This window comes from Gasterosteus aculeatus, chromosome 12 (genome assembly GCF_964276395.1).
Source record: "Gasterosteus aculeatus chromosome 12, fGasAcu3.hap1.1, whole genome shotgun sequence".
Classification (NCBI taxonomy): Eukaryota; Metazoa; Chordata; class Actinopteri; order Perciformes; family Gasterosteidae; genus Gasterosteus; species Gasterosteus aculeatus.
Genome location: NC_135700.1, coordinates 7,840,055 through 7,865,524, shown reverse-complemented (window position 1 = coordinate 7,865,524; position 25,470 = coordinate 7,840,055). Strand labels below are relative to the sequence as shown.

The window sequence follows — 25,470 nt, the reverse complement described above, 5'->3', positions numbered from 1 at the left end:
ACGTCCGACAGCATATTGTGTCCGTGCAAAATGATGTGTGTCAAAAAAAGAAAATTGCAGTATTCAACCGCCGATATCAGGGGGCCTTACCTGTTTGAGCCTGAACTCTGTGATCTGCGCAAGCGACGCTTCCAGCTGTTTCCTCTTGTTGGATTTGGCGGAGCCGGCGGCGGCGCGCCGAGGAGGCTTCGGCGAGGACTTCTGGGAACTTCTCACGGACGAGGTGGAACCGAAGGGTTTTGGGGAGGTAGGCGGCGGGAGAGTCGGCCGAGGCGGGGAGGGCATGGAGAGAGGCTTCGGGGAGGAGCAGAGGGAGAGGGGCAGGTGCTGGGGGGAGGAGGAGGAGGAGGGCAGCGGTTTGGGAGCTTTGGGAGAGGCAGCGCTGGAGAGGGCCTCTGGAGACATGGCGAGGGCCATGGGGGAGGAAGACGGGGAGAACTCCCTGCGGGGCTGAGAGAGGAGTGCCAGGGGCTTTGTGTTGGCGGCCAGGCCGGTGGACTGGATCACGCTGAGGTGTTGCTGCGGCCCCTCCGTCCGGGACCTGGAGCCGTGGAGGGCCAGCGGCGAGGTCTGGGTAAAGACCGGCGGGGAAGTGGAGCAGGGGAAGGGCACGAGGTTCGGGGGGTTGGAGGAGGCCCTCTGTGCCTTGCTGACTTTCATGTCGTGGGCTTCCCCAGAGGTCGGTCTGTTAGCCTTTGTAGATCCAGTGCTTGGTATCAAAACCTGGGGAGCAGGTGAAAGTTCAAACACAGCTTTCAGGTACAAGCATTTAGTCAAATTCATTTTGGGCACTATTTATTATCCACGTTACCTTTGTTTGCTTTTTTGACCGCTTCTCAGAGTCTGAAAACTCAATCTGCTTGTCCTCCTCTTCGTCATCGTCGTCTTCGTCGTCATCGTCGTCTTCGTCGTCCTCCGCCAGGTCTTCCAGATCACTGCTGAGGGATCCGTCGCTTGAGCTGTCTGAGGAAGTGCCCGACTCGCTGTTGCTCGCCAGGGAAGCGTCTCCCGGCTTCCTCCGTGGCTTCTGAGTTGAGAGAAGGAAAGAATGAAGGAAGGAATCAGCACATAAGCATCCCTTGTGTATCTCACGCGTCACTCCTTTTGAGGTGTGCTGAACTGAGTCTCAGTACTGACCTTCTCTTTAGGTCTGTGGATCGGCTTGTCCACCAGCTCTGCTGGGTTGGTCTGAGGGCTGCTACGGTGACTGTTAGAAGGATCTGGGTTTTTGGTTGGCTTGGTCGACGCCTGAACGGGAGCCGGACTCGCAGAAAAGCCCCCTGATTGTGTGGTGGGGGGACAGACCCCGCCGCCGTTTACCGCCCCATTCACTCCTTAGAAACACAAAACCACATCTGGCGTATTAATAATCAGCGCCGTCGTTTCTGAGAACTTTGCCACGCGGGATAATAAAATATCTGGAACTAACTGCAGAATGGAACAAGGCTGATAAAAATATTGATTTATACGTGTATCTCATCACACATGCCGACTGCGCGAGGCACAAGTCCAACATGACTGGTTTACATAATATAAGATAAATTAAAAGATACTGTGAAATTAAAAGAGTGCAAGGAATAGAGATTACAAGAGGGAACGCAGGGGGGAAGAGGGGGAGGGGGCAGGGGGGATGGGGTGTTGACAGAATCACTAAGTGAGGGCTGAAAGTCATTAAATCTGTCTGGAAAAAGAGAAATCTCATCGCAGGACAAAGTGGATTCCGATTGTGGAAGAAGGAGACACATAGATAAAAAATGCCTCTCCGAGGGGTAATATGGTAATTCCCATATTTCAAAACTCACTTAACACTTGATGAAATTACTACGAGGATCTGTTGATGTTTCACTTGAAACAAATACAACATGTTCTTTTGTCACCTGCTTCTATCCCGCAGTGTCGATTATAAAAAAATTACAGAAAAATTTCTGTGGCCGCAGTCCACGGATCTGTCTTGGGAGACGGTCTGTACCTTTAGGTGCGGCATGGCTATTCTTGCCGGGCATCCGGATCTGAACGGGACTGGCGCTGTGGTTGGGCTGCATGTGAGGGCTGAAGAAGGGAGGGAAGCTGATGAAAGAGGGGAGAAAGGCAGCAGCTCCCCGTCCGTGGGCCTCAGCAGCTCGCCACCACTCTGTCCGAGGGGGGAGGAGAGAAGAATGAATGACACAGTCCCACTTAATCAATTGAGCTTAAAATTCCAAGAGGTCTTCGCCTTACCAGAGAGCGCTCCTAGCTGGGGGTGGGCAGCCAGAGCCGCTGACATGCCCAGGGAACCCAGGCCTCCAAACTCGGGCCTGCCGGCTCCGGAGGAGTAGAGGGCTCCGAAGGCCGGGTGGTTGACCAGAGGGAAGGCACTTGACAACGCGGAGCCAATGAAGGGCTGCTCTCCTGCCCCGAACAGACGGCCTGAGACGGATCCACAGCATGCAAGATGTTGTTTAATTTAACTGTTTTCAAATGAGACACGACCCATAGCAAATATCTGTGTACAACAACACACATGTTTTGGGTTCCGGTTTAGTTATGGATAAAAGAGTTCTTTCTGATTGAGTGTTCCATTAAGTGCAATGGGATTTTTTTGCACAGTGGATATGACAGTTGTTTATTGCACCTTTATCACAGCTCATTGCCGCACTGTTGGTTTTGTATATGTTTATTTGTGCAGACCGAGAAGGCTGACCTCTTTTCATGTGAGACCCATCGAGGTGTAAAAAAAAAAAACAGATTTGAAACAGCTGTTGAAAGTGTCTCATCCACCTGACTACAGAAGAGTTAAATACAGAACACCGTTTTCTATTTGTGTGAGCGTTAACGTCACATTTGGCTTTTTCTCTGAGTGCAGGAAGCGCCTCGTTCCAGAGGGCGATAGACGGCAGCTTCAGCCTGATGAGGTTGTCTTTACACTAAAACCGTCACATTTAAATCACTGGCCATTTTGTCACAAACACGTTTCAGCACACGTGTTTATGTATTTTTATTTCTTCAGTTAAGATGGTGTCAGGACGCCGAGAGGCGGCGTAGAGTCGGTGGGAAGAAGAAGTGAGTGCATAAGGTGTGCGGAGGGAACCTCTTTCTATCCTTCCGGCATTCAATTTCCGCACAGAAGAAAACTTCATCAACATCATCATCGTCTAGCGTTTTCCCGAGCACAATCATTTCTGGCAGCGGCGACCGCCGCGTATTTTCTCCTCCTAGAGTCAGATGCAATTTGGTGTGAGCATATTTCATGCAAATTCAATTTCTATTCCAGAAAAGGAGAGCAAGCCCGCTTGATACCTTCGCATAAGCCAGATAATACACATGCAAAAAAAAAATAATAATAATAAATAGTGATGACTGAAGAAAAGCGAAGCGCCGTGCATGGTGTAGATGGAAATGTCAAACTACTATACACAGAAATGTGAAACAGAATGACACCGGAGCTCAGTGTTTTCTGAACTAATGCAGTGTGGGATCGAATTATCCAGAATGGAGACTTTACAGAGTTGGGCCAGCAATGTGTGCTTGGTGAAACACCGAGGAAGGCGGCTAATCAACGTGATTCCGCGGGTGCATCTCGCAGACTGCATTCAAGTGAGAATCAAGCGGTCTTGCGGCAAGAAGCTCGGCCCTACCGGCGCGCCGGCAGCGTGCGGCGCGAGAGGACGTCCCCCTTTGTGTTGGCTTCAAGGCCCCCTCTCTCCACAACAAGACGGCAAAATGTGCCTTTTGAATGTCATTAGAATATGCTGAATATGTAGAGGCCGCCTCGCCGGCGTCAGCCAGCGGATACGAAGATAAACGACTGCAATGCAACCCCCAGAAAGGCCAGCCACAGCATTCACTTATGCCTGGGGTGCCCACCTCTCCCCCCCCCCCCCCCCCCCCCCCTCTCCTTTTTCCAGGCATCTGCAAATGCCTTTTCAATATTAATGCAGGCTTTCCAGAAGGCGAATAATTAAATCTAAAAATTTGAAGCGAGACAGAAGCACGGGGAAAGACATACCTAGGATTACCTGCTCCTCTCCTCCTCACTCTGTCTCTCTCTCTCGTGCCCTCTTTCTCATTCTGTTTCAATCCTTCCTCCGCTCTGACAAACTGCATCGCCTGCTTTTTTCATGTTTGGATGCTGCCGAAGGGGGATTAATTTGTTGTTTGTTGCAGTCAATCAAATTTCCACAGACAGATTTAAGTTAATTGCATCCGTGAGTTGATCCCAGAAGAAGAGAGTGCTACAAGCGCCGATCAGCTTTTATTCTCCCAGTGATATCCTCATCAATGACACGCACGCGCACGAACAGACACTCACGCGGTGCGTTCTCATTTATATGTTCTTCAGATTTTCTTTCTTTCCTCAAGTGTTATTGGCCCATCAGTAAAGGACCTTGAATCAATGGCTTCCCAGTCTGTGATTCAACTCTATTGTTGCAGTAGGATATGTAACTGTTACCTGCTTGCACAATTCACTTCACATCTCCGTGTTGATGTTTTTCCTTCTAATTACAATACTCGGCTCTGGAAAAGCAAAAGTACACCTTGACTTTTATGGCTTATTTGTGAAAATATTTGTGTATACAGTGTGCTGAACGTGGTTGCATTGCAATCCACCCAATGAACCAGGTGTGACATGAAAAGAAGTTGGCCTGCTCACAAATAGGCGCACAGCGCAGCAGAGCTTCAGAGCTGCCTCTCAGCATTTCATTTGACGCTCAGTCCAAAAACGCTTATCTAGAAAATCTGAGCACACGTAAGGGCACAGAGGGATAAGAGTGATGTATAATGCATAAGGCGGAGATGCTCCTAATGGCTTCTTCTTTGGGGAAACACTGAGGAGATGGAGGACAAAACAAGGGGCTTTATTTTGCTCTTCATCTTCTCGTAACAGACAGAAAACTCAACAATCAGGGGGAACATGCTATTCCCTGCTCAACGCAATCTCGGTTTTTGTGCATGAATGTCTGTGTGTGTGTGTGTGTGTGTGTGTGTGTGTACAACGGGCTTATGAAAAAACAGCAAGACATTAAGAAATGAGGAGAAGGAGAGCATGAGCGAACGATTCACTCGCTCTCACAGGGGATATGTGAAAAGCACACAGAGATACAAATACATACACACAAATGCACACACTCCTCTTTGCCTAATGGCTTTGACCAATACATAGAAAAGAGGCTGGAAGCTGGACAGGGCTGACTAGACACTGAGTGGCTGACAAATGTTAAATCATGCAGGCAGAAGGTCTCTCTCTCTCTCTCTCTCTCTCACACACGCACAAGTGTCGTGCTGAGCCTAACTCTGAGGCAGCTGGAGCCGGAGAGCTGAAGGTTGTCAGGAGACATGGCGAAGCATGTGTGTGTTTCTCACACAAAAGAGCCCCCTAATTGTTTGGGATTCATTAATGCAGCAGCTTTTCAATTGCAACCCAAGCTGTCAGGAAAAAAAAAAGCCCTTGTTGCTGGGAGAGAGGTGTATTCACACGGGCAAAATAACTGTATAATTAATACGGGAGGAAACTCATTTTTCATGGTAAGGAAATGAAGAGGATACTGAATGCTATCAAGACATGAAGGTGACCATATTTGGCGTGTTTTTTACGGTCATATTGAAAATGTTTGCGACGTGGTATTTTCTCTCTCTCTCTCTCTCTCTCTCTCTCTCTCTCTCTCTCTCTTCTGAACATGTGGTTTTTTGAAGACACAGAAGATGGGAGAAAAAAGACGGGGTGTCTTACCAGAGGTGCTGAGGTTGGATCCCGGTGCCGAGGGGCTCGGGGCCAGGCTGCTCTTGGAGTGGGGAGCAGGGGATGATGCAGAGGACGAGGAGGAGGAGGAGGAGGAGGAGGAAGAGGCCGCAGGGGAGGAGGTGCGAGCAGCAGACAGGGTGGGCGCAGGGGAGGCCAGCCGCTCTCCAGACTCCATATCTGTCAAACACAATCCAATCAGCAGGGTTACAATAGCAAAGCACACCCGCCCGAACACTCGCAAACACGCGCGCATGAGCACATACACACAAATGCATATTGTCACACCTACACAACGTGTTCACGCAAGCGCACGCACACATCTCCTGACACTTTTCCTTTCACAATTCACTTCCCCTGAACAATATTTCTATTTAGCCATGCTCACTGGCTCCCCGCCTCCATTGATTCTATATGGGGTAAGAAGGACGATGGCGTCTTTAAGGACTCTGATGCCGGACAACAAAGCACATTTTGATGCAAGAGGGAAAAGGCCAGAGCTGACGATGAGCTCTGCATCCAGACTCTTCACTTTCACAGAGAAACTCGAGGTCGAGGCGGGATGTTTGGGAAGACTCCAAAAACTCAAATGTTTCGCTTTTTTTGGGGGGGTCATTCTGATTGAACCCACACACACGAGCACACATCTGTGTTTATCAACCAGGATCCTTGATGCAAAATAATGACATTAACATTTTGAGAGCTCTTTGAGGCCTTTAAAGACAACATTTCTCCCTGATTCCTAGGTAGCGTTCCATTGTCAGTCATCACGCCAGCCGTTATCACGCAACCAACAACATAAAACCTCACAAGAAACATTTGGCCATTCTGCATCCTAATACTTTACATTATACTCGGGATCTGCTTTGGCTCGCAGCTGAGAACACAATGTGGCCGTGTGCCCACACAGCCGCTAACTTAATACCAAACACTTTCAAAACACATGCATTCGCACGCAAACCCACAAACGCGCACGGGCGCGTGAATGCAGACTTACACATTTCAGCCCCCGCTGCTGACAGACACGCACGAAATCACCCCTCCTGTCTATCACAACAACCTGAGTTTTTTTTCTCTTCTTTTTCTCCTCTTCTCCCTCTCCATATCCCTCTGCCTGACACTAATCCAGGACTGAAAATCCCCTTCAAAAGCACAGTTTGCAGATTGTGTTTTACAGGCAGGCTTTGTTATTGTGTCATTACACATAAACAGTCTCTGCCTGCGTCTCTCTCTTTTCCATCCCTCGCTCCTGCCACCCTCCCTCCCTTCCTCCCTCCCTCCCTCCCTCTCTCCTCTGCAGTGGGGAGCAGAGCCACTGATTAAATCTCTGAGACAAAAGCTGCTATCCTCTGAATATCAAGTATCAGCCTTTCGCCAGGAGCAACACTGACAAGAGAGAGGGAGAGAGGGAGAGCGAGAGGCGCGGATGACAAGAAAACCTGCTGCAGTCCGCGGGGAGGAGGAGGAGGAGGAGGAGGAGGCTGCTGTGCCACCGGACTTGGGCAGCCATGACTGCCATTGCTGCAGTGATGGTGGTTGTGTAATAATGAGCAAGGTCAAAGGTCCTTCCAGGGGGCCTCTCATGCGGGGTGACAGGATGTGGGTTAAAGAACCAAATTATCATCCTGAGCGGTAAATGAATGAACGTTACAGATTAGTTACAAGAATAAAAGTCTGGCCGAGTTGAGAGGAAGTGCCTTATTGTTATATTAACTAAAAAACTGCTACCTCTCTGACACATTTTGTTGCATGACTGGCTGTCACACTGTTTGCTCTTTCACTCTGGCTGACACCCTTTAAATGTCAGGTTAGGGCGAGGAAAAAAGGAAGGGAGGGGAGGGGGATATGAAAAGAAGAGAGAGGGGAAAAAAAGAAGGATTTTTTCCGCGGGTGATTTTGACAAAAAGTGTAAGTATCATTAGAAGTGTGATGAAAATGGAGAGGAGCTGTGGCCCTTTATAATTATCATAATGCACACGAAAACAAAAGGCGCGTGTCTCAGAGGACGAGCAGAGCTTATGTGGTGTCAGCTGGCAAGTGAAGCACATCATTCCCTACCTTTTCACAGGGAAGGGAGGAAAAAACAGAGACAGCGAGACCGGAGCGGAAAAGGGAGAAGCAAGACAATCCACTCTGATTTTGTTTTTCGAGGGGTCGGGGGAAGAAGAAAAAAAAGACCTGGGAAAGGAAAAGGAAGAGAAGATGAAGGACAGGCTGTAAACCATTCCTGTCGTTTCTCAATATCCGCACTTAATGTCTCGCCTTGTCAAAACGTGATGATGTGAACAGAATTGATTTCCCCCCTAACAAACAACAAAAAAAGCAATCCCTCCTTTGCAGAGGTGTAAAGCAGAGCTACCCTCCCCCTCATCTCCTCTCATCTCCTCTCATCTCTCACAATCTCTCAAAGGGCCTCTTTCTGGGATGAGAGATGGATAGAGGGAGGACAGCGGGGGGAGAAAAAAAACGGCCGCGCTGCAAGTCCACCTTCCTCCGACAACTACAAACTGATCACTTAGCGCAATTAAATCTAATAACAATAATAAGATTGGGCCGAGCAATGCACCACCAAATGCACAGCCACAACAATGATTGCAACAATAATGGAGCGCCAAGGTATTTAAGGATCCAATCCTGACTTAATTACGAGAAATTAAAATGGATTTAGCATCAGAATTAGCCTGATTTTATAGGTAATTAACGGCACGCCACAGTAGCCGTATAAGGCGCGCGTTATAATCTCCGTGAACGGCTAAATCAATTTGACTTGAACAACAGCAACCAATCAACGGCGAGCGGTGCAAACAGACACAGCGGGTCCCGCAGATGCAAGGAGAGGCAGAATTTATGCTAATGGCTGAACTATGATTTATAAGACGCGTTCCGGGCGCCGGATCCGGAGCCACAGCGCCGGGCTGTCGGCGCGTGCGGCTAATGGTGGCCGGGATGCGGCGGCCCTTCAGGGGACGGTGTAGCTATAAACAGCTCTGCGGCCCCTGTGATTGCATGTGGCCTTCGCACGTCGAGCGTGGTCTGAAAGGAGGCCGGGATGGCGTGAAGGCGGAATGGGGTGCGTGCATGTTTCATGTGTGCTGTGTGGGTCTGTGTGTGTTTGTGCGGCGGCGCGCGGCGGTTTTACAAAAGGCTGCCAATACTTGGGCCTTATAGAAGTGGGAGAGTGTGCACGTGTGTGTGTGTGTGTGTGTGTCACAGGCTCAAACTATTCAACCCCCTGTGTGTCTCACTCCAGCCCCTTTTTCCTCTGCGCCCCTTCAACACACACGAGAAACACACACACACACACACACACACACACACACACACACACACAGTAACAGATGGCTGATACTAACTGAGATAATCCGCCAACAGAGTCATCAGCATGGATCAGTGGTAATCAGAGTGTGGACACAATGTCTCTTCTCCAGCCGTAATGGAAGGAGCGCCTGGCGCAAGTGAAGGGAGATGCATTATTCCCCGCGATGCTCTGACCCCATTCAAAGACGCGCGGCGGCTCCCGGCTCGCTCTCTTCTCTTTTCCTCTCCTCGCCGCGGCCCGACAAAGGCGGCGCCTCCGCATGCCTCTGCGACGTTCCCTCTATTCCTCCAGATCTCCTGCTAGCCGCCTTTTATTGTGATCCCACAACTGTGGCAAACACAGCCCTCCGTTTAGCTGTTGTGCTGCTCCCAGCAAAGCTAACAAGAGAAATGTCAACACGGGGGAGTGTGCAGCCGTGACGGTTGTTGTCTCACAATGAGACATCCACCATTAGCACTCCTCGTTTAACCGGACTCATTGCTTTTCTCCTTTTTTTTTTTGTTTGTTTGCACTTTGTTCTGAACAAACACATTGACTTGTTTTTATGTTACCGCTTCCAGTAAATAATGAGCTTCTTTCTCAGAATTGATTACGTCTTGTGTCCAGAAGCTCCTCTGGTTACCAGGTGACAAGCTGTCAGTTAGTACTCATGAATCACTCATTACTGGATGGCACGCGCACAGACACACACACACACACACACACACACATACACACACACACAGAACGGGGCTTTCAGTTGCAGCGGTTGTGTTTGTGAAAGTGAGAGCACTGACACCTACTCTTAATCAGCAACAACATTTAATATTTTTTTTCTGACCTTGCATGGCTCAGGCACCCGGAGTGAACCTCCCGTCTCCCGTCTTTGTGTTTGTTTATGTCCGCGTGGAGGTTTTCGCAGGCGCGAGCTGCGCATATGGATGTGGATGTTTGTGCGTTACATGCTTGTTGCCATTGGCAATCGACGAGTAAGATCATCTTGCTTACAGCAGAGTGCACGCACAAGCTTACTTGACCCCTTTTTTCTCCTCCCTTCATCCCTCCCCCTCCCTGCACACACACACACACACACACACACACCGTCAGCCAGGAAATGACATAACCTGGCGTCTTGGCAAAAGAATTTAAGTGACAACCTTTGTCCAGAGTCAAACATCAATGTGCAGAACATTTAAAGAGACAGTACGGGCTGAGTGATATCATGCTGCTGCGCTGCTTCCACTATCTGGAAGGTCAGAACAGAAACGCTAGGTTTTATTCTAGAGCTGTTGATTGGTCCCTTAAAATCTCCGAAACATTCTTTTTGCATTTTGTCAAAGCCCAAGGGACAAATCTTCAAACTCAAAATTCTGGAGCTATTTGTTTTATTATAACACAAGATAAGGAAAAACAGCCATTAAACATTTAGGAACCAGACATTCTTTGTTACTTTTAATTGAAAATGTTACTAATTAGCTACTACTAACTTTACTAATCGCTCATGCTCTATTTGATTCATAGCTGTAGTACATTGTGACGCCGTGTAACAAAAAAAGCTTCAGTAAGACCCAGATCCATGAGACAGATCAATGTTGAATCCTCAGGTCGGGATATCAAATGGGATACCCGCAAAACCGCGTGTGGGCCGAGGCCCGAGAGGAGCACTCGCCGAGGCCCGACAGCGGCACAGAGAGATATAGCGTGGCCGAGCGCGGCCCGCCGAGGCGACGGCGGCTGTGAGTGACTCAGACCTCAGACCGCTCCCTCGGGCTCCTCTCCTGCCCAGTGACAGATGGCAGAGCGGGGCACGTAGGGGATGGGCACCATGTCTCTCTAACCCCCCCTCAGCTCGCCTTGGCAGTGGCGCTAGCCACGGGTCTTATTACAGCCACACCACTGCCTGCCTGCATGTAACACTGCAGCTTACCACACTAGAGCTGCTTACTGCCTGCCGGTGCAAAAGAGAGAAGAGAAAAAAGAAAAAGGTAATGACACGGTCCTGCGTGTCACAAATGGAGGAGCACGCCGTTAACGCTGGGGAGTCCCCGGCCCGGTGCTCGCTTTGGCCCCCGCCGCAAAGAAGAGAGACACGCGCACCTTATATCCGTGTCGCTGTAAGAGGCTTTGGATAAAATATAAAAACCAAATGGCACGCTTTTTGTATATTTTTAAAATGACAAGAAATCGTCTCCAGCCAAATGGCTTTATTTGCCTCCGCGAGCATTACTGTAGATGCCAAAGGCTGGAATCAACACCCCGACTCACCATCCGTCTCTGCCAGGGTTCCCAGTGACAATAATGTGATTTTGGGACATGGTGATGACTCGGTGGAGAGGAATAGGATAGGCTTGTCACTTGTGTTTGATGTCAAACCTATGTGTGACAGAATAGTGTTACTCAGCTCAACCAGACGGAGCACTACTCCCATTTCCTGGACATAAATAGAAGAGAATGAGCCGGCAGTGAGTGTGTGTCTGCGTGCGTGAGCTTGTGGAAAAAAGAAAAAAAGAATGTCTGTGCGCATCCGTGTGCACTGTTCTAAGTATCATGAAGTAAGCTCAGTAAGAAAAAAAATCTCCCATCTCTTATGCTCATTCGCATCCGCATCCAGCCAGAGCTAATTATTCTCCCCATGGTAACCTAGCAGGGTCTTCACATCAAAAACGCAGAAGTGTGCATCAGGCAATCATCCCTGATGAATCTGCCCTTCTCCCTCTGCTAGCCACTCACACTCGTCTGCCAGTCTCACTGCTCATTACGCCTTTCCTGCAGACTGAACCAGATCTGCTCGCCACTGGCTGCGCGTGTCTACGAGACTCCACGATGACTTTGGAGCTGTTTGGAGGCACCAAATAACACCGTCTCGATGCTTAAGGGAATATCACATACGCTCATGCACAAACACACACACGCATGCAAACGTTCAGCAGAAGCATCGGAGGTACGCCGAGTGGTAAACCAAAGCCTGTTAAGGTTAATTACCATTTAGATTACAGACTGTATTATTTTACATTTGCGAGGGTCCAATTTTCTCGACACAGCTTTGCTGTATGTAACAAAGAGGCGCACTGATGATTTGCAAAAGAAAAAATATACCCTGAGGCCGTAAACATTGATCTTAGAGGCCGGGCCCGCAGCTCACATTACTAAATACATAGTAACAACAATTCCAGAGTATTAAACGAGGCTTTTGCAGAATCTTGCAGAACTAAATTAACTGAGAATAAAAGAATGTCTTATTTGCCGAGATTGTTAGCACTGCACTACTGTAATTGCTGTAGTACGACCTGTCATATGTAGTATTGAGGCCAGAGATTTGTTTTCTCTTTCAGATGAAAATCCAATCTGCAGTAAACTGGTGCTTTAAATTAACCGTCACTTAAAAGGGTTTCAGCTGCGTTCTTGGACATCACACGTCTTCTTGCATATCAACAAAAAAAAATATCAGTTCCCTCAGATTAAATGGCTGTAACTAGATGTCCAAAATATAGGTATTAAAATAAATGTTCATGTACTCTCTTCTCTACAATTGTAAATATTTTACTTAGTGCTATTTATATGATTAATAACGTATTTCATCATAAAATTCCTGGAATGACTACAATTGAACAAAAATAAATACAGGACTTGATGTACTATCTTATTTATTTATTTATAGTGCTATCTGGAGCTCATATCACGTGGTATCCAATTACACGAAGGTTCCAACTCAAAGCATAGATTACGAATGCGGAGTGGGATTTCCTGTTTAAATCTAAATAAGATACCCCCACTCTGCAAACTGCACGTATTTAAAACCATGCAGGAAATACAAAAATACATAAAACGGAATAACAGGAAATAGCATCGTTTATCAGGGAGTATCAAGGAAAGCAGGAGAGAGGGAGAGGGAGGAGACGGGGGGGATGAGCACGGTACTCCAGATATGCATAATGCAAATGACATGCATGTCAAATGGCGAAACAAACTGACAGTGACAGAACAATGAGAAAGCCAGAGAGCGGCAGGCCTTGCTCGAGCAACTGTTGGAGCCCCCTCTGTCCGTTTCCATGGGAAGAAACCATTTAGACACTGGTCCGTTCCACTGAAACTCCTACAGATCACTGACACCGCGGTGCGAATGTGACAGGGTTCTGATAAGTGGTGCGATGGCAGGAATAGCTTATTCATGACCCCCCGCCAGAAGGAGAGCCCGGTTTGACGCCGTTTTCTGAAGGGGACAGAAGAAGAAGCACATGCGCGGCCATTCAGTCAGTCATTGGCGCGGATTAGCGCTGCTGCCCTCAGCCGCGCAACGCTACAGTGGCCATAGAAAGAAGATATCCCTGAGATGTTGACAGATGAAACGTCTGCCATGCAGCACATTGTCAATCCATGCACTATCATGGCCACCTCAAAGGATCCAGTGAAGCTAAACGAGCGTGTCTCCGGGTGGAACATGGTGCAGCTGTGAGGGTTTTCTGCTGTTCCTTAAAATAAAAAGTAGTGTGAAGACGCCACCTCGGGGGCACGGGCAAATCAAATTGTTAATGGATGGATCAGGACAATAACTGGAAAATGAATCACTAACGAAAGGCCCTGTCATCGACCATAACATTTCAAAAGGCTCTGATTGATTGGCAGCGAATCGTCGTCACACCCTGACAGGTGATCGGGCTTGTCATTTTCCCATTGCGTTGACTCGCAGCAAACCATGAAAAAAACAACCGTCACATCTTTCCACCGGTTCCTCAACAAATGAAAAAAATGTATGCACATTAACTACAATTAATGTGTGCGGGGCTTTTGAGTTTACTGCTTCCTGCAACTTCGTGTTGTCGCCCCTCACTTCTCTGGCTTGGTGTTGATGCTTTTATTATCTCTCCTGCAACCCCTGTCACCCTCACACCTTCCTCCCGTCCAGTCCTCCCCCCCTCTCACACGCTGCTTCAAAAAATCATCCCAGCTTTTGTTGAAATCAACATTAATAACCTCTGCTCGAAACGACTTCATTCGAGGGACCCGAGCTTTACTTCCAACGCAAACAGGCGAAATTGCCGAATGGCAAATGGAGGTAAACATGCACTTAGCATGAGGCGGTAAACAGGAAACACGTTAGGTGTTTACCGTGTGCACACAACCCTGCACACGGGAATCAGATGACGGTCTTAAAAGCTGTGTGGAGTGGATTCAGAACAACAAGCTGGCAACGTAAGCCGATGAGAGGAAAAAATCTGCGCGCATTAAACTCAATATGTCAATCACTTGCATTTCCTCCGCTCAAACGGGTGATTTACTTAATGTTGAGCATGTGAAAATGACTGGCTGGAGGAGGATGGTGTTGTATTGACAGAGGGGGAGGCGAAGCAGCGGGCAGTCGGCCACTCTGTTCTGCTTCACTGCAACATGGGAGGGAGGCCAGCATGGATATGCACACACACACACACACACAGGCGTGTACACACTTGCACAAACCCACGCACACACACACACACTCATACTCTCCAATCCTGCTTCCTCCTTCTCTCTCTCTCTCTCTCCCTCACACACACACACACACGGTGCAGCAGGTGAGGTGGCAGCACATCACAGCGCTGCCGTTTTTCAGTGTCTTGCTCAGGGAGAAAACGCTCTGACATTTTATGAAGCACTCTGCAGAAATCAGCAGCTTGTAATGGCGGCTGGACTGTCACTCCTTCCCACTCTTTGCACTCGCTCTATCTGCCCTCCTCGCGCTGCTTTAAAGATCCTATCTCCCCTGATTAGCATAATCTAATCAATTTCACAAAATTGGCTTTTAATTACGGAGAACAAGCTCTTCTTCTCATTCACTGTTTTAAAGGCTTTAAACGTCTTTAGTAACCCACTAAAAAAAGAAGAAGTGAAACGTCAGGGAAAGGTTACAAAAGATTCAAGGGAGAGAAAAAGAATTCATGGCAAAAGGTTTTGAATGCACAGCAATCTGTGGCTGATAAAAAGCGTTTTACCTTTAAACCATATGCTTTGATTAGATATGGCAATATGAATCATCAATCTAACAAATGATGGCAAAACAAAGCCTTTGACCCGCTCTGCATAAAAAGACTAGAATCCATAACTATGATTGACTCGCTGGCGTTTCGTCGTGCCTGACGAGCTCTCTGTTGAGCAATGATTAACAGCAAGTGACCCTGCAGATCGCTGCTGGCGCATTAACGCGGCGCTCACATTAGCCAGCCACTGCTGCTGTAGCTACGAGCTAACAGGCCATCTACAACCATGACAGAGCTTGGCAAACGGGCTCTAAACTTTCCCAAAATAGTTCCTACTCGGAGGCCAGTGCGTTTTCAGAATATTTTAGAACAGCATGCCCACGGGGGGGGGGGGGAGTGTGAATCAACTTGAAATATGTGGGAAGTGTCAAGGCCAAATCTCCCCGAGTAGGCAACGCTATAAACCTTAAACTAAGCCGATTTCATTAACGTGACATTAGCATTTGTAATGAGAAATAAGAGGGGGGCCTTGAGACATCTTTGTGCTGTTGCAAAACGTACACATACACATGCATTCCCACGCACAAGCACGCATACACACACGTTTACGCATACACACACGCAAACAGACACGAAGCCGCCCGAGGCCCTGATTCGCATCCAAACGAAGGACGAGTGGCAGGAAAAGCTCGGGAGGGAGGAAACGTATTTGTTGACTAAACTGTGGCGGTTGGTAAACCGGATCACCCTCTCCTGGCGACCTGTCGAGGTGCGACCCTCCCGGGATCCCCTCGCTTCGTTTGAGGACGCGCGGCGACCCGTCCCTGGTTTTTTTTTTGTTCAGACTTCCCGGGAGCCTCTCGGAGACACACTGTCAGCGAGTCAGGATCGAACTGCTCATTTGCAAAGTGACCGAAGGAGCCGCGGGGCCCCCGGCCCACCGCCCTGCGTGATTAGTTTAACTGTGGTCTTTGATGTCAGGAATGGGAGATAAAGGGGGGAGAGCTTAGATTCCAACCAAAAGTGAGATAACACCACAGTTGTGGGATTTATGGAAGAATCGGCCACTTGTGCGATTCCGTGTGGGAAACTGTGTTGTTGTGTTACGCGGATACACACATCCACAATTAGAGAATATCGCAATAGTATTTCTACTGTGATTAGATCATCTTTATTTATTGTTATGGGTGTTCCCAGGACGAGCGTATTAAAAGGAGTATTGACTGGAGGAAGAAACGGTGCATTACAAACACAGGTCAGGTGAGGGAGGGGATTAGTGGAAGCTTATGATTATATTGTTAAAAGTTATTTAAACAATGACCAGCGGCAAGGAGTCACTTCATCAGTTCATCAAATAAATAAAAAACGTTTTAAAGAGACATCTAATAACATGAGGCAAGATGTTCCACTGGAATTTTCCTCGAAACGCTCACTGATCACGAATCCTTGTAATGATGTTTGCTGCTCCCAATAATGGCGGCGGTCTATAATCACTGGATGATAGCTTCCTCGTCTGGATTTACAAGACTACAAATTGGACCCCTTTTTTGTTTTTTTAGACGGGGAGACACATGCAGCGAAGCTCCCACTCGAACCGCAGACGGTGTGGAAACGTGTCACACAGTGAGCCCCAAAACGCCACCGAGTTTCCCTCCATAAGTCTGTGTTTTCTGTTTTTGTGACAGTGGGTGAATTTTTTTGCAACTTGCCAAAATCCTCACAGCTGGCGAGCGTGTGACTAATGAAGCCACTTTCACTTGTTTCCAAATGTTTAGGTAATAAATGAAAGCCCTGTTCAGCAGGCATCAGGGATGATAAACAGGCCGCTATTACTCAGTTTAACTGCGAGCTTCACTGAGCCGAGCACTAGTTAAAATGTTTGTTTAAGGAGCTTTCTGTGCTTTGACATTGCCGCAAAAGTAAGTTGTGTGTTGAATTGCTCCTATGTAATTGTGTGTGTGTGTGTGTGTGTGTGTGTGTGTGTGTGGGCTATGCACATGGTCCTGATTGTAAGAGTGCAACAAAAAGTGCAAGGACCCGTGACACAAATACAGGACTCCTCTGGCTGGTTTCTAACTGATATCAAGTCAAGGACATGAGATGAAGCCCGGAGCCGCACAGCGTCATGGTCACCGCCCCGAGGCTTGTTACTTTGGTGCGGTTTGTTCCTTCCTCATCTATTTCTTGCCGCTCTGTTATTGGGACATCTGAGGGGAGCTGCTCCCGAAAGAATTCAGCGGCACGACGTCGGCGAAGCGAAGGCCACATCGTCCGATCCGTGCTCGTATCTGTGAATCCTTGACTACCCTTTCATCTATATCCATATCTTTTTTTAACATGCTGCAGTTCAATGTGTGAGCGACATCTGACACTATTCCTGCAGAATTAAAAATATATTAACTGAGCGCTGTAATTGGTGGTGGAAAGAAGAAATCCACTCTACCATTCTGTGCCAGTATCAGCACTGTGCTGCTCTATCCAGGACCCCCCCCCCCCCCCTCTGCCCCACCGAGGGGGAAATGTAAAAGAACCTTTTAAAAGTCCAGCTGTGCCTTTAAAAAGAGTTTTGTCACACCAGCGATGGGGTGCTTTGAAATGCTGCGCCGAACATCCACAAAGTACAGCTCCCTTTTTTCCCCTGTGACACGGCCCCATTTCCTGTGTCACCACACTTCCTCTGTATGATTTCGTATGAAAAGTCACAATATTTGAGCTTCCATTGTTGACCGTGGCGAGGCCCAGCCTTGGCATTACTGCACTGCAATCACACTCTCACAGGACACGTGACCTTAAATAGGCGTGCGCGCACACACACACACACACAGACACACACAGCTTGTTAGACTGAGTGTCACGCTGTCGTTTCGTGTGAAACTCTATCCACTGACCCGTCCTCACAAAGCCCCCCCTTGTGTCACCTGATATCATCTAAGGTGGGGCTAAGGAGGGGGAATAGCTCGGGCTCAGCGAGAACGCCCGTCTGCTTGTGTTTGGTGTGTGTGCGTCCGCGTCACGGCGAGCGGATTCCTGGTGCGGCGAGGCTGAAACCGAAGCTGCCCGGGCCTGTTGTTGATGGCCGCGTCTCACCCACTCACCGCCCCGGAGGGAGTCGGGACCAGCACCGCTGGCCAGGGTCTGTCTGTTCACACACGGGCTCGGATTTCACAGGACTCAAATATGACTCATCCCATGAAGAAGAAAAAAAAAGGGGGGGGGGGGGCTCTCTGTTGTTTTTCCCAAATGTGCCTGCGCATACACACACATAGACAGACACACGCATACACACAGACACACACGCACAGCCTGCAATCATAGCTACATCACAGGCTCCGAGAGAGGACCTTGTGGTTTCACACACCTGCCAAAGACAGATGTTGAGAATAAATCAGAGAGAAGCTGCGTGTGAAGAGTAGCTGCACAACGCCTTAACTCCACTAACTCACCACACAGTGGCCTAACTGAGAGCAAACAGCTGCACATGACAACGCCAGTGATGAAAGCAACAATAGCATGCGTGCACCTGACATGCATACACAGAGAGAGGGAGAGGGAGGCTGCAGCGCGGTGGGAGAGCCAGGATTCTTTTCCAGTTTCCGTCTCTCTGGCTTCACTTGTGTTTTTAGTGTGTGTCTGTGTCCCTGTGTGTGTGTGTATTTTTGAGCTCTGTTGCCGTGTAACCAGCTCCCATCCTCTGGAGCTGAGGGGTTTTTAAGTGCAATTGTTCTGGAAGAAGCCGAAATCCTCCAACGACAGACAAACAAGTCACAACAAGGCTGAAAGCAGTGTGGGCGTTTTGGAGAGGAAGCTCTTTTCTTCCCTCCCCGCTGCTGACTAGGTGAATTTCACGATTTCTCCATTTAAATATAGCAGCACCGGGTTACGAAGAATCAACGCGCTCACAGAGCCGACCTCCCTTTAAGTGGATGTGTTGTACAATAACATACAAAACAAAGCTTTTTGAGGGGGCCGTGACCTCTAAAAAGCATAATTGAGGCACCAGCAGAACATCATCCTCCATCCTGTCAGTCAGAGGCAGTCTGGCAGACTTCCTGCTTCCAGAAACCTCGTGTTAGGAAAAAGAAAACTGCATCTACAGAAGAGTGTAGCATTTGTCTACCCTGGCAGCCACGTCCGTGGGCATCTTTGACTTTTTTTTTAGCCTTTGCAGGCATGAAGAGGCAAAGTGGTCTGTGTGTGTGGTGTGTCTGTGTCTGTGTATGTGTTTGTGTCATAAACAGACACCCTTCATGCTTTGTGTCCCTGAAACAGGATAGAAAAAGTGACTTAACCAGCAGCGCACTGACATCATCTCTTAATGTGAAACCCCTAATATGTGACGTTCTGTCACACCACATAATGTTTCTATGTGTGTGTGTGTGTGTGTGTGTGTGTTTGAGTGCCAACTCGGGGAAGAAGCGGTGAGTGTGAGTGGGTGTTTTGCTTTGCCTTGCAATACTTGATAAATCTTCAAAATACCAGACGCCGTGAGGCTCGCAAGAACTATGAAATGATGTTGTTAGAAAAGTCTAAATCCAAAGAATGAAGCAAAAAAGGATCAAAACAGTAACTTTGGAATCAAACACAACGAAAGAGTGGAGAAAGAAATGACAGTGGATTAAAGAACAGGGGGGAACACGTCCGCGCTTACAATCACCGGGCAAAATGAAGCCCAACTCTGGCCCTTGTGATGCCGATGAGTCTAACATCCGTGACTCAAGAGGTCAGGCAACCCATCCAGGCTGAGCATTGGGGGTTAAGGGGATGAAACCAAGTGTGAAATGTGAGAAGACAAGCCAACATGGTTTCTCATGCAACAAATAGAAAGGCGACAAACATATCTGTGTGAGTGCATGGAACGTGAGGTGTGAGAGGAATAAAAGCCCGTCGCGTCACCCGTGATTCATATGAGAGCAAGATGGAAAAGGAATTAGAGTGGCTTTCTCAACTGGCTCAGTTTAGACATGTTAATCAGTTATAGCCTGTTGTACTTCAGACGGGAGGAGTGTAAGCGCATTGGTGTGTGTGTGTGTGTGTGTGTGTGTGTGTGTGTGTGTGTGTGTGTGTGTGTGTGTGTGTGTGTGGCATATCTAACACTCTTGAGCTGGTTGGGGCAAGAGAAAGATCCAGAACGAGAGATAATCCATCTGTTTCCTTACAAAACATATGGAAAAATGCAGAAGCTTCTTCCCCCCCCCCCCCCCCCTTTTCCGCCCACAATAGCTATTAATATCTTGCACACAACATTTGTTCATGTCCCACTAAGGACTGGAATTCCTGCTGAAACGCAGGCATCGTGGAAGGCTCGATAGAGGCGGCCGGGCATTTCAACGCACCCGCCATGTGTGACGCGTGTGAGCGAGGACAGACGGTTAACGGATGCAATGGCCTCAACATGTTCCTCCACCATAGTCTCCTTCTCTCTCACACGCACACAGATTTAGGTGGATCAAAGCGACGTAATCCGAACCCCCCCAGACACGACACGACTAAGTCCGCTCCAGCCATTTAGGCCAAGACAGCCTTTCTTTTCCGCTGTGGAAATAATTTGCTCTAATATCAACAAGGAGCCCTAAATACTAATCACGCCGACTATCTGGCAGGAAAGTTGGTCACAGCGGCGCCGAAAACCTGTGTTGAAGTGACAGCGCTGTAAATTGTTTTAATTATAGCCGACGCAGATAAGAGCCTGTGGAAACATCAGCCTTTTCTCCAAGCGCCCTGCAAGATCCAAACACACAGCATTCCCTGGGAAACACGGTTTGCTGAGAGTGTGTGTGTGTGTGTGTGCGTGTGTGTGAGCGCGCACGCGTGTGGGAATACAATATTCATTTTGCTGCAGGAGGACAATCTATGCATAACAATGAGAGGCGCTAATGAAATCAGCCATCAACCTGCGATACATACATATTAAAGCAGGACCTCAGAGTGTCATTCGCTTAGTGCATCATTTGTTCCCACTCTGGGTTTTTTTTCCTCCCTGCCACCTGACCTTTAGAGTATGCACCCCCTCCCTTACTTCTCCACTCTAAAAATAGGACATGTACCTGCAGTACTGTGGCATTATGTATAACACGCGTGTGTGTGTACGCAGCGTTGTGTCGACATGACAACTCACCTCGGAGAAACAGGCCAGACGGATTTTTTGCACTGTGATCAAAAGAAATAAGAGTTTGGTTTTTTTAAGCATTCAAATGTACAACTAAGGCTTGATTGTCCAAAGTTTAGGAGCGGAAGCAGCACCTTTGAACGGACGCCGTGAAGCATTACAAGATGTGGCCACCGTCAGAGCTCTACCTTCACTATAATGTCATATCATCTCAGCTGCCGGCGAGAGACGCTCCTCCCTCCCCTTTAAGCATGCTTCACAGCGCCGGTCTCTGTCTCTCCCTCCCTCCCTCCCTCCCTGCCTAACCCCCACCGACTCTGCTGGCAGGGAAATGGATCCCTCCACCTGACAGTGGCCATTTTGAGCCTTCTCCCCTCTCTCCACTCTACTCCAAGCTTCCTGGTAAACAATGGGAGAGGGATAATTGATCAAACAGCCAGGGAACCCTCCGAGCAGGGGAAGGTCACCGCCCGCCAGCCCGGCTCACTGAGGAGGAGGGGGGGGTTTGTGTGTCAATAGGTGGAAGTGCATTAGTCTTTCTGCGTGTGTGTGTGTGTGCGTGTGTGTGTGCGTGTACATACACGTAATGCATGTGGGTGACCAACTGTGCAAGAAGAAAAGAAGATAGATGTAGACAGACGGAAAGGTATGTGTGTGCATAAGTGTGTGTCTGTGTGTGTGTGTGTGGGGGGGGGGGGGGGGGTCTCTCGCTCTTGAGCTGCCATTTTTCTTCCCTGACAAAGACTCCATCTGCCACAGAGCCATTTGCTGCCTCCCGAGTCGGCAGAGCATTCCGCACGCCGCGTTCACCTTGATGTCACCTCTACGCAGCTGACGCCGTGCACACACACACACACACACACACACAGGCGCACACACACACCCAGGCGCACACGACAACACATCTCTTTTCCTCTCGTATACGCGGATGTATATGCTCTTCTGCACACAGGCAAACACACACTCTCAGTTTGTGTCATACATACTACACCTTTTCTCTCTCTCACACACACACACACACACACACGCACGGGGTGTTGTGTACGTGTCTAGGCAGCGGGCCCTCCCTCTCCCCTGCATGGCTGATATCACTGTGCAACCATCAGCGCTGTGCATTGTGGGAGTGTCTGTTGGGGCAGAGAGAGGCGACGGGGGCTGAGGGATTCACACGCCTCTGAAAGACAGCCGGAGGGAGAGAGAGAGAGGGAGTGAGGGAGGGAGAAAGAGGGAGAGAAGCATGAGGGGAGGGAGGCAGGGAAAGAACTAGAGATACGGAGGGGGCCGGTAACTGGAAATGAGAGATGGCATTTTAAAGAGGAAGCCGAATTTCACCTGCAATTACCGTAGCTCCGGGGCACGCGGCTCGGTTAAGAGACATTTCATTCCAAAGCCGCTGCGTAAAGCTGCCGCGCCGAGAAGCAAGGGGAGGAAAAAATAAGAGTGGTGGAAAACTCTCCTCTGCCCAAGATGGCCCTCAGCAGATGCAGCGATGAAAGGGAGGAGGCGGCCCGGGATGTAAACTGGTAAATGAAACCCAGTCGGAAAAGCGGGAGAGAGGACAGGAAAGGAAACAAGGACGGCTATAAGAGACAGAGGAAAGAGGGAAAAAAGGGCTCTCATTCAGGAGGCCCTGACTGGGCCATCTGCACACCAGACCAGACAGCTGAACTGGGCCTCAGAGAGCACACACACACACGCACGCACACACACACACACTGAACAAAGAGCAACTACAATACAATAATCACTCCTACATTTAAGTACAGGAGAATATGCGTTCAATGATTAATATCATTCTTAGTATGCACTCTTCTCTTTTGATGAGACCTCTACCTTCCTCTCCTCTCTCCCTCTCTCTCTCTCTCTCAGAACTCCAAATGGAGCCGTAATGGTTTCCCCGAGGCTCGGTGTCCTGGCTAGTTTCACCAGGCACGCTGCTGTGTTTCATGGGAGAAGTGTGACTGCACAAATACAGTAATGAGTCCTCACTGGGAGCCGGGGGGGCCTCCTGGCACCACTAATGGCTCCTCTGGACTGCAGCTGTATCCAGGTTACAACCCGGCCTGCCCGGCTGGCCCGGTAGGGACAAATGATTTCCAGCCACCGGCAGAAGAATTGTAGTCAGAAAACCAGGTCCATAGAGGACCAACGTGTGCAGTGAGTGGGGGTTTTTTTTCCAAATCGGGGAGAAGAAAAGAAGATCTGGGGAAGAGGTTGGTCTGAAGGGGGGGCAGGAAGCCGTGGAGGATTTCAAGAGACGAGGGGCCGTGGTGGAAGCAGAGGCCATGGGATAAAGACAGTTGAAGAGATGTGGTTTGGCCATAAAAGCAGCAGATAGACCCAATAAACCTGGAGTCTCTCATTGGGCAACAGCTGGCGTTTGAGTGAGGGTGGCATAGGGGCGGGAGATGGGGGAGGTTGGAGGGGGGTGTGGTCTCCGACTAATAGTCACATTAACAAATGTAGTCTGTCGACTTGCGCATATCCAGCTAACGCCACGGTGAAATCTGCGAATCAAATCGTCAATCGTGAAAGGCCAGTGCGCACAAGCTGCTTTGCACCTTTAAACCCCATAAAGCGTGTGACGGATTCATTATCACACACTTTGTGTGTGCTGTGTGTACTGACATTGATCGACCCCGCAGAACTTTCACTTTCAAAGGGCCACGTGACACAAATGTCCCAAAATGACCCCCTGTCAGCAGTTCTGTAAGTCATAACTATGCCCGGCAACGGCGCTATTGAGCGAGGCCCTATGGTGTCGACCATGCGTTGTTTTTTTTTCACCCGGCCGTCTAAGAGGCATTAGCCCCGAGTCCGAGGAGCTCGGATTGCAGGCCAGCGTGTGTGGGGCTAAAAGCTTTGTGATGTGCGGGGGCTCCTTGTGTTTCATAAATTACCGGCATGCAATTACGTTACATTACGACACCCAAAACTCACTGCACTGTGTGTCCAACAACTCCCCACTACAACAAACACATTCACGCGCTCGCACACACACACACACACACAGAAACCCACTCCCATTGTTGCCCTCTCTGGGACAGCTCACAGCTTGGGTTCTTTAGCTCCTGTTTTGTGTGACCCTCCATTCAAAATGGCCCCCTCAAGACCACGCACATTATAACGCCAGGGCAGGCAGCCCCCCGAGTGGACTGAGGGTCCCGCGGGTGCGAGCAGTGATTCATGGCACAAGGGTCTCTAAAAGAGCAGCCTCGCCCGCGCCTCGGTGACAGGGGGAGGTGTGTGGGGGGGGGGGGGCAACTGTTTGGCAACGGGGGTGAATGAAATGTCTGGCTAGAGGACCGAACCCTGTTGAGAATAGGCGACATGGGGAACAGTCTGTGTGTGTGTGTGTGTGTGTGTGTGTGTGTAGACAGACAGAAAGACTTCAATCGGGGACACCCAGCTAATGCTGGGAGTGTGTCTGCTGAATCTACAGCGCTTCCTGTCCCGAGGACAAATCTCGCGGCGGCTTCTTTTTAAACAATCTTAGCTCCGAGGCAAGTGCAAAGCACTAAATGTTCAGGAGTTATCTTGAACACTTCCCCAATCCAACGGAGCAGCAGTTTAAAGGGCGGGGGGAAGAAGAAGGAGCGGGGGAGAAAAAAGAGACACGGTGAGAAACAAAAGGCTCATGAATAAGAGCTGAAAAATGATAGTAGTCGCTGGGAATGGATGAAACCCTATTCAGCTCCTGTGACAGGCAGCCAGACACACAAATTCCCTCCCCTCAGGCTAGAAGGTGTAATTTCCCCTTCCTCTGTCACAGGAGCCATGTAAAAAATAATTTGTAGCTCAATGAGTGACTGCAGTAATGTACAACACGTATGCACAACTCCGTCTCTCTATCTATTTATCTTTCCTTCTATTTATCATCTATCAATTGACATGCCTTCTATCTATCCATCCATCCAATTCCATCTATCGATATGTCTCTCTGTCTGTCTATCCTTGGAGATCGAGACACTCAGAATAGAAACGCTGGCATGCTGCTCCGTTGTAACACACGGTGGGATGCGGATGGAAATGCTGGCCCCACAGGACACACACACACACACACACACACACACACATAAAGAGCGGACTGCTGTGGGGCTGACGCAAGACTATCTCTGTCTCACGTGTCTCTCCCCTACGGCCGCCCGCTGCTCCTGACCTTCGAGATGTTTTTCTCTCCCCTTCTCCCTCTCCCTTTATTCCTCTCTATTTCACACTCACACAACACACAGCCTCGCTCACTCTCAAAGATGGCGCCCCCCCACACACACACACTGCTGCACACCTCCCAGCCACTCCGTACTTTGTCATTAAAAGGCATTGCATTTCAAGCTCGGATCAAGCAGATGGGGCTGCGTAAGCATCGCCGCTCCTTTGCCGCGGCACCTTGGCTTAAGCC

The 25,470-nt window shown here is 49.0% G+C and overlaps 1 protein-coding gene across 37 annotated transcripts in view; it reads right to left on the bottom strand.

Annotated features, from left to right (window-relative positions):
- The window catches only part of baz2ba (bromodomain adjacent to zinc finger domain, 2Ba), a 59,377-nt gene that overhangs the window by 20,457 nt on the left and 13,450 nt on the right, over positions 1–25,470 (bottom strand). For 29 of the 37 annotated variants that reach the window (XM_078084961.1, XM_078084962.1, XM_078084978.1 and 26 more), the window contains exons 1-7: positions 9,856–9,992; positions 5,708–5,896; positions 2,218–2,406; positions 1,970–2,131; positions 1,138–1,334; positions 812–1,027; positions 91–723 (exon numbers count right to left, since the gene is read on the bottom strand). In XM_078084961.1, the coding sequence (XP_077941087.1) occupies positions 91–723; positions 812–1,027; positions 1,138–1,334; positions 1,970–2,131; positions 2,218–2,406; positions 5,708–5,896; positions 9,856–9,862 (1,593 nt within the window). In that variant the 5' untranslated portion in view covers positions 9,863–9,992. Of the gene's footprint in view, positions 1–90; positions 724–811; positions 1,028–1,137; positions 1,335–1,969; positions 2,132–2,217; positions 2,407–5,707; positions 5,897–9,855; positions 9,993–25,470 lie in introns of those variants that run through there. The other 8 variants (XM_040160863.2, XM_078084966.1, XM_078084967.1 and 5 more) reach the window with 1 other exon arrangement.